General features: G+C 45.2%; 1 protein-coding gene across 1 annotated transcript in view; it reads right to left on the reverse strand.

The window, feature by feature from the left end:
- SPACA1 (sperm acrosome associated 1) overlaps nucleotides 1–18,567 on the reverse strand; it is a 139,962-nt gene that overhangs the window by 89,617 nt on the left and 31,778 nt on the right. Inside the window, exon 3 of the mRNA XM_051613672.1 lies at nucleotides 18,194–18,262. Within this exon, the coding sequence (XP_051469632.1) occupies nucleotides 18,194–18,262 (69 nt within the window). The remainder of the gene's footprint in view (nucleotides 1–18,193; nucleotides 18,263–18,567) is intronic.

Consider the following 18,567-nt stretch of genomic DNA (forward strand, 5'->3'; position numbering starts at 1 on the left):
CCAACTTGCAAATAAGCCAGAGGGAAATGGGATAAAACAAAAAGAATTATGTGGATTACTTAACTGGACCACAAACCCCTTAATCCTGTTGCTTCCTAGTGCATGAAAGTCCCAGAAATCTGCAAGTTTTACTCCTAAATACCAGCATGGTTGACATGAAAGTAGTTTCATCACCTTGGCAGGACTCATTTCCACTGAGTCTGGCTGTCTGAAATTTGGGTGTCTCACTATCTCTGGCCTCTCGGAAAAACAGTAAAGAGCTAGATACTTCAACACAGCTGTGATAGGGGTGGTGGTTTGGATCCTCCTCTATAGATTCCTGCCTCCCTCTGCTGACAACCAGATAGCCCATTTTTGGGTGGCAAAGCTGAGTTCTGCGGGGTAGACCCCGTACAACGCGGATGCACTGCCACAGGTTTTCCATGTTGCTCTGACATCAGTTCTCAGGCAGGAACACGTCAGAGCCAAAAAGCCTTAAGTGGGACCTTCTGGCCATTGGCCAACACTCCCAGCACCCCACTGGGGGGTTGTTGCCAGGCGAGGGTTATGACAGGCAGGCCAGTGGCTCTGCTGCCCATCTAGGGACCTGCTCCATCATCTGCCATCCCCCTGGGATCCTGGTACCTCCTTGTAATATCTTCTCTCTGAGCTGCAGTTCCTGGAAAACATGGTGGAGATTAGAAAACTGATTTGGGAAGCTGGACCAACACCATAAGGAAGGAAATGCTAGGTTTTTGTGGACTGAAGAGAAATCCCTCAGAGAGACAGCCCTTTGCATCACCCATCACGAATACATGTCCTGCTACCCAAGCAGATACCTCTGGAACAGCTTATAAAACAACATGCTGTTGTTAGCCTGCTTTGCTTTACATCAACACCAAAGGGAAAGGAAACTTGTAGACAGACAGAGTGACTTGAACACATTTTACCTGAAGGCTGCTGGATCCCAAGAATGTTTTTCATTCTAATTTACTAAAGAAAGTCTGAATTCATAAACAGCTTCTTGAACTGAAATTTCTCCTTTGCAGAACCTGCATTCAGCCTCGCTACCCATGTCTCTGATCTTGGCTTAGGATGATGGATAATTCAAATCTGTCCAAAAAGAGACAGTTCCATAATTGCTTATGCAAAGAAAACCTTATCTGTTTCAAGCATAAAGCCTGATGGAAGAGAAAACTTACAGAGGGCAAAATATATTTCGTCCTTACTTGGGCTGGTTTAAGCTTTAGGGAGTGTAACACAAGAGGGCTGTTTGTTGTCTGTTTGTTTTGCACTGGGAATGCAGCTCTTAAAACAGTTAGTCATCTCAGAGAAATTAAACAGAGGAAGCAAATCTGACTGTGAAAAAGGTATTATTCATGCCTACATTAACAAAAACACTATTTTTCTTCTTAAAACAAAACAAAATGAGAACAACAAAAACAAACAACAAAAAAACACCACACCAGGAGCTGGTATTTTATTTGAAAGCTTATTGAGGCTATGAAATGCAAACAGCTCAGGGGTTTTCAGCACTTACATGCCCTTCATGGGCAGGGAAGGACAGTGCACATGCCCAGTCAGGAAAGCTGCCCACTTCAGGTGGAAACCTTGCAGTCAGAAAATGGAATTATGTGCAGTACAATATGGCTCTGCCAGGGCACTGGAACAGCACTGCATATCAGTGTGTTCATCATGAATTACAAGCAGCACACCTGCACAGCTGACAATATTAAGATTCTGACCTTAACATTCACATTAACATTCCAAAGCAACCCAGTCATGGTGAGTTTATAGCTTAGATTATCCTCCCCTCTTAGACCCCCTGCTCTCTTAAGAAACAGAATCAGAGGGCTGACCCAGGTGAGGATTCCCCAGTGACAACCAAGCAAAGTGGAAGAAGGAAAGCCAGCCTGAGACCTCCCCCAGGATGGGCTGTGCACCTTTCAGGCACACATCTTGTCTTTGCTGGGACAGAGCCACGGGGGCACAGGCTGGCTCTGCAGCAGGACCAAGAGGAACATGAGTGTGCAACACGTGCGGCATGGAGAGCTCTGCTGGCTCGGAGCTCCAAGCGCACCCTAAAATGTATCTGTGCCTCACACACAGCATTTGATGTGGATTAGTAACAACTTGGGCTACCAGGAGGTTGGACAGGCCAGCATGGTCACTGAGGTTCCAAAATCCACCTCTGCCATCACACTCACCCAAGCAGATGACGCAGTCACTCCCCTGCACACCTCACGAGTCTGTGCCTCGGACAATGAAGCAGAAAAACATATCTAGAGATGAGCCAGAAGGAGAGGCCTTTGCTGTTCCCAACACGTCAAGAGTGTGAAGAAGGCTCAAGATCTAGGGGTGGCCAAGCAATCTCTCCCCTCCCTGTGTCCATAAGGTGCCAGTGGCAGAGCCAGGGCCTGGTGGAGTCTGCCAGAGAGGACAGGTGCATACCCCCCATTCACTGAGCCGTGCTGCAACCTGAATGTGCCCCAGTATTGCTCCTGCTTTAGTTACAAGTGCAGTGGGCCCAACATTGCTCCTGTTTCAATAGCAAGCGCAACAGGCTGAGACAATCTGCCACTTTCTCATCCTCCCTACTGGAGCAGTGAGTTGAAACAATTGGGTACTTCCTTGTCTTAGTGATTTGGGGCCATCAGGCACTTCTTTACCTGTACCTGGAACTCCTGTTGCCTGGGAATCATACCAGAGACTCCTCCTGCTCAGACCACAAGCCCACTCTGAAAGTTGCCACAGATGACCTAATTCAAATCATGGCCATCATGGAAAAATACTGACCAAAGTCAACCCTCTGGAGACCCTGAAAGGGAGGCTTTTTGGAGCTCTTTGGTATCGTACCAAGCTGCTGCCTACATCTCACAGAAGAAGCTGGTCTGTCTGTCTGGACAGAGTAAGTAGCTGGCTACTTCTCATACATATGGCAAAAAGATCAAATTACATTAATTTACTATAATTTCATCCCATGAGTTAATCAGCAGTATATTTCACTGCAACTTTTTTGATGCAGTTTGAGGACTTGAAGTGACAAAATTTAACATCTTAACATAGATTAACCTCTATATCTGGGTTTGTCTGCTTGTGCGTGCAATTTAATTTAGCAGCTTTGTTAGATCTTCAGTTGAATCTCTGTATTTGATTGTAACAAATTGTTGATTCATGATTAAGCATTGCTAGAAATATATAACCCAATGTTGTGATTTGTTGTAATAATGTCAATCAACCTCGATTTGCTGCTATTTCAAACCACACCAGACCCATCATTGCATGTTACACAATTACACTGAAATCCCTACACCTAAACCCCCTAGTTGTAAATGGCTGACCAAGTCTGGGACTAAGAGTGGATTCAGCTGCACCCAGACTCCTCTCTGATAGGTTTAGAAAGCCAGGGGGTCCACTCTGAACATCATGACTCAAAGGTAGGTTCATCCTCATTCTTTTTGCTGATCCTTGTGCAAATCATTCCAACCCCATCCTGACTCAGTCTCCCCTATCTCTGTACAAATAATTTCCCCTGATCCCCATGTAAGTCGCTCCTATTCCAACCCACACAAATCCCTTCCACATAGTAAGTAATAGAATGAACCTTGCCATCAAATTCTGTCAAGTCCCATTTTCATAAATCTATATTGAAATCACCTTTTCATGATATCTTTGTCAGTGATTCTTTAAGTGATCTGTAAGACCTTCCTCTCCCACCTGCAACAGAAGCCAGCAGAACTACCATCAAGCCCCACCCAAGGAGGACACCAGGCACTGCTGAAAGTCTCCATGCACAGATGTAAAACAAAAAAAAGGTCACCTTTTGATTAAATATTTACATTTTCTGAGGTTTTTTAGGAGTAGTATTGAAAAAGAACCAGCCAGGAACAAGGAAAAGTGTGACAGAGAGGAACAAGACCCCATTGTGTTAGGGGCTGCACAAATCCAAAAAGACACAGCCACTATGCTAAAAGCAGAGGTTATAAAACGTTAATGGTCTATCTTTGGATTCCTTGTCAGTGATCTTTTGGTCCATGGTGACCCATGAATCCTCATTAAATGCTGTGTGTGTCACACAGAGCTCATATTCAAAAGGATGCTACTTAATCACCCACAGCCACTAACCACTGCTGCAGAAAACACTTGTTCCCTCTCCACATCATCTGGTGCTCCAGGCATGCTTAGGAAAGCCCTTGACTGCCTGGCAGACAGCAGCTTCTCTCCTTTTAGAAGTTCAGTCTTACAGAACTTTTCCCTAAAAAGAAATGACAGGCTACTTTTGGTAATTTTTGACTGTAGCAATTTAGCCCTATGTTTTTCTTAAGGTCACGTTAAAACCTTCACAATTCTTGCTTTAGACGGCAAAAAGAAAATGTCTGTCTTTGAAACAAAGACAAGAAGCTCAACCTTTTCCGGCTGCACTTGAAGCTTCCAGGTGAAGAAAGGAAAACTCTTGCCCTGTGACAAGAGACTCTTCTGGAGACGGCAACTTGCCTCATCTGGTTTTGCTGCTCCTAGTAACCCTTTGACAATACTATTTATGATTGAGATGCACAGTACAGAAACACCCAAGGTCCTGTTAAAGTAGCTGGGAACAGACAATAGAATCATTGAACCACAGAATGCCAGGTTGGAAGGGACCTCAAGAATCATCTGGTCCAAGCTCTCTAGGTACTATTATAGTTTATATGAGGTGGCTCAGCACCCTGGCAAGCTGAGACTTAGAACTGTCCAATGTGGAGGAATCTACCACGTCCCTGGGGTTACTATTCCAATGTTGGACTGCCCTCATGGTGAAAAATTTACCTCTTGTGTCCAGTGCCATTCAATCTGGTTTTTAACAGCCTTTTTTGAATACAGTAGTTCCTGGTGCCCAACACCAGATCATCACAAGCCAATGTGAGGCTATTGGAGCACCAATCTTGAAGATGCTGAGTTTCATTTCCCAGCAAGCACCTGCATACAGGGGATGCTGCCTCTTTCCCCAGCTGTATGATTGCTGGGAGTGAGCTGCAAGCAAGAGTTCATGCCTTGGATCATCAGGGCAAACTGACATCAGTCATGACCTGCCATTACTTAGAGATATGTCAAAAAATGGCAGGGAACAATCTGAATAAGTAATGGTCAGTAAAAATAAACTGATAGTTTCAAAATCCAGTCCCTGCTAATTAAGAGAAACAGTTGTAGGGTAGGATTCAGAGATCTGAACTGGTCCCTCATGGTGGCTTCAGAAAAGGGGTTTTGGGGTCAAATGTGTTACAAATTGAAATGCTGTATGGCTGGAGACCAGAGCCAAGCAGAGGTTGGGCTAATGCTTGGAGATCCAAGAGAACAGCAGTGACTGGAGACACAGCAAAAGAATGGTGAGGTTACTCATGAAAAACAGTCAGTTTCTCCAGAAACTAAATATAAGGCATGTCCTGCACTGCCTGCTGCTGTTTATGATTGAGCGCAAAGTTGAAAAGAAAAGGGCCAAGAGCCTGGAAAGCTTGGGGTGGCTCTGAGGTGCTGCCAGCAGCACTTGGGGCCCAACAGGGAGCAGACCCTAGGGACAAGCTTGGGAGGTTCTGAAAATCCAGCTCTGCCCTGGAAAAGAAGTAAACCTGCCTTAAATTCTGCTGCATGCAAAGCTCAACCTAGCAGCTCCCCTACATCATGCCTGACCCTGCTAGTAGCCCACATTTATGTGGGTTTATCACTATGTTTATCACAACCATGGCTGGTCCTGGAGGGAAGAGTTTTTTTCTTAGCCCCCTGTAGTGATGATTTTAGTAGGAAAAACCTAAGATGTGAATGTCTTATTTTAGCAAGTGGGATGAGGAGTGTGTGACGGTCAATGCCAGCAGCCCCTTTTCCAATGCAGTCTGATTTGGTGTCATTTCACTGGTTTGATGCCAATCTGTGCCTCTGCTGCCTGGAGGAGGGCTGTCATTTGCATCAGCAAGAGATTAGAGTCAGGTCTTCAGCAGTCATATGCAAAAGCCAGGACGGGAGGGATAATTTTCATCCTTAAGCAAGGCTACAGAATAGCAGGCAAGCAGTTACAAGACAGTCTCATCTGGCATCTAAGGGCACTTGACTTGCAAATGGTGCTTGTTCTGCTTTCCCTCTGCAGCCCTTCGGTGCCGGCACACATCTGCGCCCGGGAGCAGGAGCGGGAACCACTTGCGTTATCAAAGATGACTGAATTCAGTATTCATTTTAAAACATTAAAACTTCAGATGGCACCCCAGGGGTGGCCTTTATGTGACAATTACACTGTTACCGACTCTCCCTTTTTTATTCTTGCGTGGCTTTCACTGAGTACAACCACACTGAAAGTAACAGCTATTTTACAAATATTACACACCAGGCTCTGACTGTTTGCCAAGGTTTTCAGTAAGTGCAGGCTATTTTGAGTAAAAATACTATGTCAAGACCACTGTAAACTAGGTAGAGTATCATTAAATATCTTGGCTTTTATTGTCCTGTTTGGCCAAAACCAAATAATATTACCTCTCCGTATCAGAAGATTTAACTGGCATGCAAGCCTGCTTTGATGTGATTGCTGTTCCTTTTAGGAATCTCTGGGTAAATTTTCAAGCTATTTGTAGGCATAAACACCAGCAGAAGCACCAGTGAGGAGTTCAGGCTGCCTTGCATGCTGCCAGACTGACAGGAGAAACAGCAGAGAGAAAGCAGCTCAGCTGCATTGAGCCTAGGACATCCACATGTATGGATGAAAAGGCTTTGGGACAGTTGCAGGAGTCACTTTTTTTCCGCTGCCTTTTCCTCCTAGTTCTAACCCTTGTTTTTTAGTGAAACCCTTTGATGATGATCCTCCCCTTGTGCACATCACACCCTCCAGGGACAAGAAGCACCATCCCTCTCTGTCTTATCTTTAATGCACGGAATCCAGGTCAGATAGTAAGGAAAGGCTGTCCTGCCAAGGCTGCCAGGACAATCCCTACCACACTCTGCCAAATAATCTTTTCCATTCCCTTGCAGCTGAAAAATAGACACAAGGCAACTGTGAGGATGAGGGAGGAGAAGAGGAGGAAGGTTTGGCCTGAGACATCCTTATGTTTGTCTCCTGCTATCACAGCAATGGCACCCTCGTGTCCCTTTCAGAAATGTCACCATCTCCTGACTGGTGCTCCACTTTAGCTTTTCAGCTGCATCTAGGGGATCAGCACCGTGTTTTTAAGTTGTAGGAATGTTAAGTCAGCTTGAGTGGGTAGGTACCACATCTGCAAACTTCAGCCCAGGACTGGTGTAGCCTCTTTTGGTCTGCAGTGTTGTAGCCTCTTCTGGGCAGCCACAAGAGGGCAATAGGACCAAACCTAGATGTCCCTTTCAGCAAAACCAGGTACCAGCAGAGCTCACCCTTGTGAGATGCTGGGCGCTTGCTGAAGGACACTGCACAAAGTTGCCTGTAGTCAGGGGGGTGCAGCCCTGGACCAGGAGCATCATTTCGGTCCTGCAGTCCCCAGCCAGGTCGGCTTCACTCAGGAGCCATGAGCAGATCACAGGCAGAGAGCCTATGTTGATCCACTCCTCTGGATCTGTATGGGGCCCATCAAGGAGGGGACACCACAAGTTCTGATGCAGGAAGCTCAGTGGGAACTGCTTGCCCACCTTGCTTCATGAGAAGCAGAGCTTCACCACTGCTTTCCAGAGACAACTTCTTCCAGCTCTGCAACCTATGGCCAGCAGGCATATGGAATAATAAATGCTGTCAACATATTAAAATAATTGTGTCCTTCTCCCATATTAAAAGCTGAAGTGGTGTATTCTTGCCATTAAAAAACCCAGTGGGAATTGCATAAATGTTCCCATTGTGAAAGTACACATTGAAGTAGGGTTTAGCAATTAGCTGCATCAGAATAATGAAGAAACCTGCTATTTGCATAGAACATCACTGATTTTTCCTTCTATGCTTTCCATTTCACACCCTTCAAACAATTTTTAAAAAGCCAAGTAGAGGCAAAGACAAGAGGGAAAGCTGGGCGTTCACATGCTAAACACAGTGTGCCCTGAAAATAGCAAAAAAAAGAACATGACTGTTGAATCCAGGTCAGCTCTGTGTGAACAATCCAGCTAATAGGCCTCATTATGAAAGGGAAAATTAGTTCTTGCTGTTGGAATTGTTATAAACGAGGGTTGTTAAAAGCAGAGTTTATTACTGTGAAGCTGGACTGTATTTAAAAATGTTGTTGAAAATTTTCCAGCTGCCTAATAATTTTATTAGCAACCACTTAAAAGATCAGCTGAAAACGTGGTAATTTTTGCATAATACAAACAAGACTTATTCTTCAGCTGTGGTTTTATATTTAAGGTTTATGTAAAGCAGCCATGGAGGCTGATCACCTCCACATGAGAACTGACTTACTAACAGAGCTCAGCCCCACCAACATGCCAAGAAGTTTTGAAAATTCCCTCCAAAAAAGCCCATGGGGTGAATGATAATATCCAACAAACTAAAGGGACTGCCTGACACTGGGAAGTGGCAATTCCAGGAAACTGGGCCAAATCCAGACCTAGTCACCAGTAAGTAAAAGGAGTTAGCTCCAAGAAGCTCATCTGCCAGGGTGCAACAGTCTGAGTTTCTCACAGACACCAGCCCTCACCAGCAGTTTCAGCTGACCTGGGTGGAGCTCCTGATGGAGTAGACACTACTTTCTAATGGTCCCAGATGTTGAGCTGACAGGAAGGCACCCAGCTCCCAAGCTCAGAAGTTGATGCCTGCTGGACATATTTAATTCAGGTGTTAAAGTCACATGGCAGGGCAAAAGGCCCATGATCCCTGCAAGGTTAGCTGATGCTGCCCCAGCTCACAGACATACCTCCTTGCAAGGCCCTTTCCTCTGAGGTGGTCTGTGAAGAAGCACACATCAGAGCTCACACTAGCACAATATTTTGGCTGCAGTGATTTAAACAAGGGAGTGGAGACGATCATCACATCATGGCTGCTTATTCCCCCCCCCCAGAAAGCCCCTCCGGTGCCAGGAGGGATACAACCCAAGTTTTCCCACTCTTCATGACACGGGAATTCAGGGCAACCTTCTCATTGCAAACACTGGGAGCCACAGAATTTGCCTCACACCATCGAGAGCCCTGTTGGCTTGGGCAGAGCAGGGTCCCTGTCTAGGGTGGACACCAGTCCCACGGACACCAGCCCAGCAGCCAGGGAGGTGCTCGGCACCAGCAGCTCAGGTCAAGCCCGCAGCAGCATTCCTGCTGTAAGGGATATGGCAGGGACAGCTGAGGAGGATTTCATTCCTTCAGCTGGAAGGAGGTCAAGACAGGCCACAGACCTTGTCAGCTGACCTCACAGGGGAGAGTCTCCACGGCACAGCCTGGCAGAAACCAAACTCCCCCTTCCATCTGCCTCCGTGATTTCCTGGAGCCTGGAGTTATGCAAAAGGTTTTGCTCCATTTCCCTCCATGGCTATCATGTCAGCTTGTGGGTAAATTGCTGTGACAATTAGGGAGAATAATGGGAAGACGTGACATATGTTTCCTTTATTTCAGCACTGTCTGCTGAAAACTGGAACTAAAAGGTACCAGACAGCTCCTTCCCTGCCTCTGGAATTTCATAGAGGGTTACTCCGAAGCATTGAAACAGGCAGAAATAATTACACTTGCACAGACTAAATTAAAAACAATGAGAGAAAGTGCATTATATTCTTTGTAGTGGCCCTTGCTTGTTCTGTATGTTTCAGATAAATAGAGTAGATGCTGGGAAACCTTTTGGAGGCTAATCAAAACCTCTAACACAACAATACAATCTTCTCACAGCTGGAGCCAGAGAGCAGCACTAATATTTACTAGCCAGTGAGTGTATTTACATGAAAGAGAGGATTCTAAGAGTATCTCCAGCATGCAATTAAGGCATACACATGAGCTGGCATGAAGATAAAATAAATCTCTTTATTATGTCTGTGCCAACATCTCCAGTAATGGGCTAATAATTACAAATATATATGCAAGGTATTTGCAATAGGGAAGGTTTTGCTGCAAACTTTATTCTCTTTTAAGCACATCTCTAAATGGTAGCACACAGAGGAACAAAACCCAAAGCTTTAATTCTGGATCAAATACTTCACCACACAGCTCGTCAACTAAGATTTACTGTGAGAACTATGGAAATGTTTCACAAATGCCCAGGTTACAATAGCACTCGGTGCTCGGGGCTAGAGAAAAATGTTTTGGAGAGCAAAATACATCCCTTTAAACTAGAAAATATGAAGTTATATTCATTCAGGTCTACTCTTGCATATGGTGGGGCAGCCTTGCCCAGGCTGGGATTTGCAGTGATGACAGCCAAGAGCAGTGAGCAGGTTACATCTCACATCCTATAGGAACAACCAGGCTTTCGAGGTCCACCTGGGTTTGCAACACAAGGCACTGGGGCACACTAGTTACAGTCCTGCCCTTCACAGGTGGCTTATTTCCACTGCACTGTCTTTTATTGGCACGTAACTACAACTCTGTGTCAAGCCACAAGAACTAGAAGTCATATATATTAATGGGGTGGTTTAACAAACAGGGGACAAAAGCATTTATGGAAGAGGAGGGAGGCCCTGTGCATGTCTCCATCATAACACTGTCCACATCATCTGCACTGTCATAAGGGTTTTCCCAAGGAATGCTACAAGTCAACCCAGCTGCCTTAGGGAGCCAGTTACATTTGTATTGCTTTTTTATCACCTGGTCTAACACATGTCCATTCAGACACACAGCCCCTGTTGATTCATCTGAAGGTCCAGGGTTGGACCAAACTAGGGATATTTTGCACAAGGACACTTCTCCATAAATGTGAAAATTTAGCTTACAGATCTTGTCATTCAGCCAATGACAGATTAATCTGTAAACATGTTTTCCTACCAAATGGTTTAACTATAACTGTGCAAATAGTGCATGTGGCTTAGGTTCAGTAGCTGACAGTGAAATGCTCTGGACATTAATTCTCCTTTGTGCCAAGAAGCACTGAACTCCAAAGCTGCTCTTCTGAGTGTTGAGTAAGGCTTGGCTGCATTAGAACCTCAGTTTCATCCTGTCATTCTAGGCATGTTGGTTTTTATTGTATATTTGTTATTAATTTTAATTTCTGCTACAGTAATATCAATAGAATATCCTGTATATCCCAGAACAAAACAGCTGAAAGATAGGAAAAAAAATTTGTTGGTGTTCAAAGAATGAATGATTGCCTGTATAATCTTGCCTTGAAATGTCTGAACTATAGAAAAAAAATTAGCATCAGTCTTAACAAAAATAATTGTATTTGGTCTATCAGCCATTAGCAGTTCCTTCTGCAACTTTCAAGGTTCTGTTATCAAAATGTATTCAAACACATTGCTAGTGAAGGTCTTGGGCTTTATCTCTCAGGAAGGTGTTACATAAAGAGAAAAGTGGAAGAAATTTAAGCATTCAATTTATTTACCTTTCTTCTTATTATTGTTTCTCTCAGCTTGGCTAAAGGAAAGTCACCAGCATCAGTTTCATGTTAGTGGAATGAGTTTCACTTTCACGTTGTCAGAGCTGCCATATTACAGCTCCCAGAGCTGCAGGAGGATATTTATTGCTTGAAAAACAATGGTTCCCACTGCACTTAGAAAACAATATAATTGCAGTACTCTATAGGGCATAAGTTTCATAAATGCCAGAGGTGATTGGCCTCTCTCCCCCTCCCTCAGTGCCCCTTTCCTTCCCCACTCCTCTGCTCCCCCCAGCCTAGCTCTGGGACCACTCCAAGCCAACCATGTTCTCTGCATGACAAGTGTGCTGAGGCACTGCAAAGAGAACAGCATTAATTGCCATCTTAAGCCTAAAAACACACAAGGCAATTGCCAAGCAAGGCTGGGGGGTGGGTACAACCAGCCTTACCCCTCTGAAGCCAGAAATGACACCAAATGTCATCATACCACCCACCCACAGAGCACCCTGCTGCAGACCCCAGGCTGACTGGAGTGTGTCAGAAGGCAATGTCAGGTTGGTTTTGCCTCCTCAGACCAGAGATGCTAGTCTTCACCTGGGGGTAAGAAGCAAAAGGTAAGGCCTTGGAAGAGATTCACAGGTTTGGCTGAAGAATAAAGAACTGGGCATTCCCGTAGTGTTCAGAGCAAAGAAAGCAAGACTGAGTCCAGTTTTCATTCTGTTCCATCTTCCTTTCTAGCATTAGTAAACATTCACACCAAGCCACATTTTCCAGAAAGAACTTGCAGAGAATAAGAGAAAAAGAAAAGTAAGACATGGAAAAGTATGCCACCACAGAGCTGGTTAGTGATAAAGAAAGTGGCTTTTAATTTTAGGCACAGAGACAGACAGAAAAGTTAAGAAAATCCATACATTTCTTGGGCGAAATAAAGGAAGGTAAAAAGGATTCTGTGGAGTGAACAGAAACCAAGAAAGAAATCCTGGTCTCTGGGCACAACCTAGCGCTTAGCAGAGTATTTTCCTTAGGATTTAGGAAGGCATTTCCTTAATTTTTCCCTACAAAATTTTCCATACAAAGAATTTCCAAGCCAAAAAAGACAAGAGAAATGCACAGAAGTGTTTGAGCTCTAGGCCTTGAGTAGCAAAGCCATAGTAAGAAGTCACTCAGAGGGTCCCCAGGAAGATGCAGTCCCTGACACAGCTTAGCAGCATGGTCCTTCCCCACGGTGCCAGCCAAGCTCCTCCTTCCCATCCCTGCACACAGATTCTTGTGTGTGGGAGGCACAAAATGGAGATGCCAGGGTGGTTCAGCATCAACACACACTGCAGGTGGGGACCTCAGCAACTACAGCGTGTCCCAAAGGGGATATGGAAAATACCAGCAGATACTCAAAAGCAGAGAGTGTTTCTGGAAACAAACATTTACGAGGAAGTTTAGAATAAAGTTGTCTGGTGCAAGAGCCGTCCCATTCAGAGTTCATGGTATTTAATTTCAGAGGCATGAATGTCTGCAGAAAACAGGTTTTTGGACACAAAATAAAAATCATCAAGACTATAATTATGTTTTTTAAAAAGAGAGAGAGAATGATCCTTGGCCCTATGTAGAAGTTGCACAAAGCATGTTTGAATGTAGCCATACGAAGTAGGTGATGATTGCTTGAACACTGAACAGTCCCTATCCAGAGGCCTCTTCTAAATTTCAAGGTGCTGGTTTTGCTCCTGCCTGTGGCCAGTGTTTGCAGCCAAAGAGGACAGACAGAGCTATTTAATCTGATAATCAGCTTTTGCTTCTAACACAGTTTTAAAAGCTAGCTGGGCAGGTGAGAGTGCAGGAGAGGTTTGAACATGCCCCAGGCTGAATTTACACCAAGACTAGACTGTGCTGTCATGCACAGAGCAAAGACATGAGCTATACAGCTGCTGCCAATGAGCTCTGGGAACTGTTTATTTTGTCCAGGGTCTGCTTTCTAACCAAGCATGCACCAGCTTGGTGAAGTGAGCTTGCCCAAAGCCACACTTCACAAAGGGTTATCAAGCTCTTTTCAGAGGAGAACAAAGAAGGCATTAGTAGAGGGTCAGAGGAGAGGTGACCCTCTGACCACTGCTCAGCCAGGTCAATATCCAAGCCTTTGCAGTGTTCTGGATGTCTGGTGGCATGAGACACTCCAACCCCGTTTATGTCCTCACTTCTCAGGGTTTGTATCTCTGCAGTCTCTGTGACCTTACAGTGACCTCATTCATATCCAGCTCCTGAAAGGCATGGCTCTTTGAGGTCACATCTGTAGCTAAGCTGCAGCAGAAAAGGGGGTAGTGTGTCCCTGTTCTCCAAACTAAGTAATCATCTCCTCAACACTTTGATATTCCCGAAGTAGAAGAGAAAGGATTTGATTATCTGCTGCCTGCATTTGTACAGCACTTGCCCAAGCTGCATTTGGTCTCAAGATTAGCAGCCTCACAGCAAAACATAAAAACTTACATTGCAACAGATTGACCTGGTGAGATTTGCCAACCGTGACTTTCATGGCTACTCTGACTGAGTCCAAAATCCTAAGGTCTCTTTTTGCTGGCAAAACATCTGGCTGGCAGGATCTGTCACAGCATGCTGTAAGGGTACAACTCATTCATTTCAGTGCCACTTCATCGTGCCTAATGCAGCACAAAGATAATAAAGCTGTTTCACTCTAAAACACTTGCTCCCCAGGTTGGTACAACAGATTAAACTGATTCAATCTGGGCCACATCACCCCATATGGCAATTCATAATGTCAATGGGACATTAAATGGTAGGACTTGTCCTCTTCGCAGTAAATCACATACCATCCACAGCCCATTGGAGTGCCCTTCTGTAAAGGTCCATGTCAGGCCATCAGCCCTGAGATCACGCCTGTGAGTTACCATAAAGGACTGTGTATCTACAGCTGGTCCCTTGGCTAGTTCACAGAGAAAAAAGCAGGGAGATAACCCACTGTGTACACAACGTTGACAACACAAAGTATTTCACAAAATCCCCTTTCATTTTCCCAGGGAAGAGCTGCTTTTGATCACATGCTGATGGGGGTTTCCAGGTCTTGACTGAACCAGCATTTGCTTCCCTTGTGCCCTGGGCCATATGGAGGTAGTTCACAGGAAGGCCAGTTTTCTGCTGCTACCTAGACTGGCAAGCCCAGGAACATGCAGCACAGTCCCAACCAATACCTGGGAATTGTTTCCCATTAAACCATAGATCTTCTGTCCCCACCAGCTCTGAGCTGTCTCTGCCACCAATATCATGTTAGGAAGCCTCTTTGTGAACCTCAGCGCCTCTGCAGGGTTTATTGTTATTAGAATCAGCTTAAAGGAAGCTCGCAGGCAGTCTTGACATGAGCCATTACCTTGTCAAGGACATGTAGCTGTAGCACAGCAACTACAGGACTCTGCAGAGCCTTGACTCATGGTCTTTTTATCCTAGAAGCAACTTGTATGGACTTTTTCCTGAAGTAACAACGTTAGTTAGTAAAATGCCATTGCCCTTTGATTAAAATGCCATTGCTTTTAGACTCCTATCTGCTCATACAACCTTTGCTCACTGAAAGAATCACCAAAAAGGATTCTTCTTCCCAGTCCCACCACATCAAAAGGGTCTGCTTCACCCCACCACCCCTGACCTCACACCTCCAGCAGTGCTGTGACGGAACCATCAGGGCAGGGACACCTCCGAGCTGTGAAAGACCAAAGGGAAAGCAAAAGCTCATATCTGGAGGCCCCGCTCTGGAAAGATTTGACTTCTCCAACCTGTTTGGGTTAAAATCTCAAGGGCATGTAAGCCACGTGATCTAAGGAGCCCAGCTGCTGCAGCACCACTCCAGAAAGAGACAGTTTCCAACATGAATGGATATAATCCTGCTGGCTTGCAAATTCCCTCCTCTCTAACTCTTGCACAATCACATGCACAAGGCTGTTGTGCCTGTTTCTATCCCAAGGCCTCCTATTGACACGCTCCTCACACAGTCTGCCTAGTGTCAGGATGGACAATTACCTCTGGTGAGTGACATGAGGGAAGAGAGCTTTCACAGTCATTAGCAGAGGCCTTCACCACAACAAAACACACTCATCTATTCTTACCCCTTCCTAAAACACAGCTTGTGAAGAAAGGGAGAAAGAGAAAGAAGGAGAGAAAGAAAAAGAGAACACAAATAAGCGTCTTTCCATTTCTGTAAACTAAAAGCTGTTTTCAATTCTTACGGTTTTTTGCCTGAAGAACTGTAGAATTATTTTTTAAAGAAATATATAAACTTCTATTTGATAAAAAGAAGAAGTTTGCTCTCTAGTGGCTGAATTTAAATAGCTCAAATAACACAGCCTGCTAAAGAAAGGGAGAGTTTAATCCAAAATGTGCTCAGTTCCTAATCTTTGTGCCACTAAGTGTTTGCTCTTTACCAGTATTTACTATTGAACAACTGCCTGTGACTGGAGTGATTGTACTAAGGAGAACCAAAGTGCACGGTCTTAACATCTAGTCCTGGGGAGTTTCTAGTTGGAAAAGGAAATTACTTCTGTCTCTACATGCTTTCTGATGTGGGAGAGCATGCTGTCACTGGCCAGTTGTCACTGGTCAAAGAAAGCTTACAGGGAGACAGCTGTGGCAGCAGGTGACTCCCTGTGGTAGCAAGTGGTCTTTGATCACATGAGACCAACCCTGCACTATGGCACTTCCATCTATCACTGTATTTTTGAGCTGAGACTGGCTTGTGCCACCAGTCAGGAGGCTATGGGGTGAGAGAGTGCAGGACTGGGGACAGCTGAGGTCAGGAGGGGGCATCAGCTTTCTCCAAGGTGGGAGGAGGACCACAGACACAGCCCAAGCTCCTGCATCCAACCCTGACCCCAGGGCACCTTCCATGTCAGGATATAGAAAAGAATTCCACATTTCTGCACATTTGCATTTCTGTCCCTGGCCTTTAGCCTCAGGGATTTCAGAGCAAGATGCAGTCTGCTCCCCATACCCAGGCCCTGTCCTCCTGTTTCCCCTTGCAGAGGCCCCCATTGTAACCCCTCAGACAACTTGTAGACCCCAGTGTCTGGGATCAGCACAGTGTTTCCAAAAAGTGCTTTTCCCAGAGAAGTCCCTTTAGGAACAGAAAGTCAGCAGCAGGCTGTGTGCCACCATCTCCTTTCTCTACTTAGAGCACGTCTGGCAGGAGGAGCTGCGTGCCACAGTGTGATGGGATTAGCCCAGCAATGGTAATGAATCAGACATTTCCTATTAACAGCTAAGAAGGAGCAAAAAACAAGGAAACAAACCGAAGCTACAGCCTCAGTGAAGGCCAACCCCATCCACTTCTTTTTTATTTTTTTTTCTATTGCTATTATTTCACAGAAAAGCCTGTGAGACCTTGTGTGTCGGGAGGCAGATGGAGAAGGGGACAAGGCAGATGAAAGCAACAGCCAGGTCTCCAAGGCCCACCCGCTTGTGAGACCCATTCCCAGGCAGAGTAATTGCCAATCAGAAGCAAACTACTTTATAATTAAAACATTGTATGAGCACAGGGATGTCTGTGGCTTTTGCTTAATTGCTAGATGTGGCAGAGAAGCACAGAAGCATGAAGAGAGGGGCTCAGGCAACACTTGCTGAAATCAAGGAGGGTTTTGTCATAGAGCTAATCCAGGGCAGGAGCAGAGTTGGGGCAGGCGCGAGGGTAGTAGGGATCCTCCAGCCAAACCCTGCTTGATCTTAGCTTATCTACACCACCACCTCCTTCCACACACCAGGGGCAGGTGGGAGCACAGCCAGGCCCTGAGGGATCTCGTTCCCAAAAGAGGAATCCCACACGTTTTGTCACTGTAGATCACGTAAGTTTGGGCTGTGTCCCGTTGCTTCTGTGGCTCTTGCCTAACTCACACGCTGCACTGAGGAGCCCTTTGTGGAGCATGGGCTTTGCAAAGTCCTCTGTTGGGGAATCCTCCTCCATCTTTCTGTCATTCCTTCCCAGCAGATGGGCGTAGGAGTTTGGCCATGATGCTGGACTATCTCCTTTAGCTGCCCTACTCCTTGTGATCAAGAAATCCTCTTTTGCAGCTTAAAGCCAGAAATGTACCATTCTGGTCATCCAATCTGGTCTCCATAACCTGGTTTATTGGGCCTCCCAGGACTAAGCCCTTCTTGAAGAAAGGTATATCTTTGAGAAGTGGCTTTTGTGTGAGGAGGAGAGCAGGGTTATAAGGAAAGTCCATCCCTGAGACCAAGCACTGTGAGTGGGAAAATCTCATCCCCCCCAAGCAGAAATTCTATTATTGGATGCAATTTTTGAATTTTGATCTTGAAACAAATCGCACGTAGTCATTTACAGAACAAACCCACCCATACTGCAGTCATATTTCATCGTAATGGCATTGCAGCTTTTTGGATTATTTTTTTTTTAAGTTTGAGGTTAATAATACCGTAGATGGAAAATGCAGAACCAGCTTTAGAAACCATTTCTGAGTTTAATCAGCCCCAGAGATAAGGAAGTGATTACGTTAGTTTCTAGGGCTGTCTGTGGCTACAGCATCATTTCCTATTATGAGCTAGTCCAGAGTGGCACAATATCAGTGGGAACGAGACCCAGGCTTTTTGCAAATCCCTAATCTCCCCAGTAACCACCACCCTCTTCCAACTTCCTCCAGCACCAGCTGCCATGGTGTGCTCCCTTCGCAGATCTATTTCAGAGAAAGACTCTATTAATCCATCCTGGAAGGGACCATTAACCTATTCCTCTGATACAAGGCAGCAGTAATATTACTGAGCATGGAGCTGTGTACATGTTGAGACCAAACAAACCAGAGTGATGCCAGTGGAACTGGTAAAACAAGATGTTCTCCTTCTTGGGGGTCTTCACTTCAAACAGGCCTGAGGAAAAAGAAAAAGCTTATCAGCACTATCCAGTAAATATCAGAGCCCTTCCAGAACATGAAAGCACCATATAGTCCCCTTTCCATCAGTCCTTCCAAGTAGCTAAACTTACTTGCTTGGCCATGATACTGAACTATCTTTTCCAGCTGCTCTGCTTCTCATATCACAGAGTCTAACACCATAAAGGTACCACTGTGGCTATCTTTTCTGATCTCCTCCTTAACCTGGCTCAGTGGACCTCCTGGAAGTGACCAAAGGTCAACCTTTAAGAAAAACACCATGAATGTTAAATTTCCTGTAAG

Source organism: Apus apus, chromosome 3 (assembly GCF_020740795.1).
Source record: "Apus apus isolate bApuApu2 chromosome 3, bApuApu2.pri.cur, whole genome shotgun sequence".
NCBI lineage: Eukaryota > Metazoa > Chordata > Aves > Apodiformes > Apodidae > Apus > Apus apus.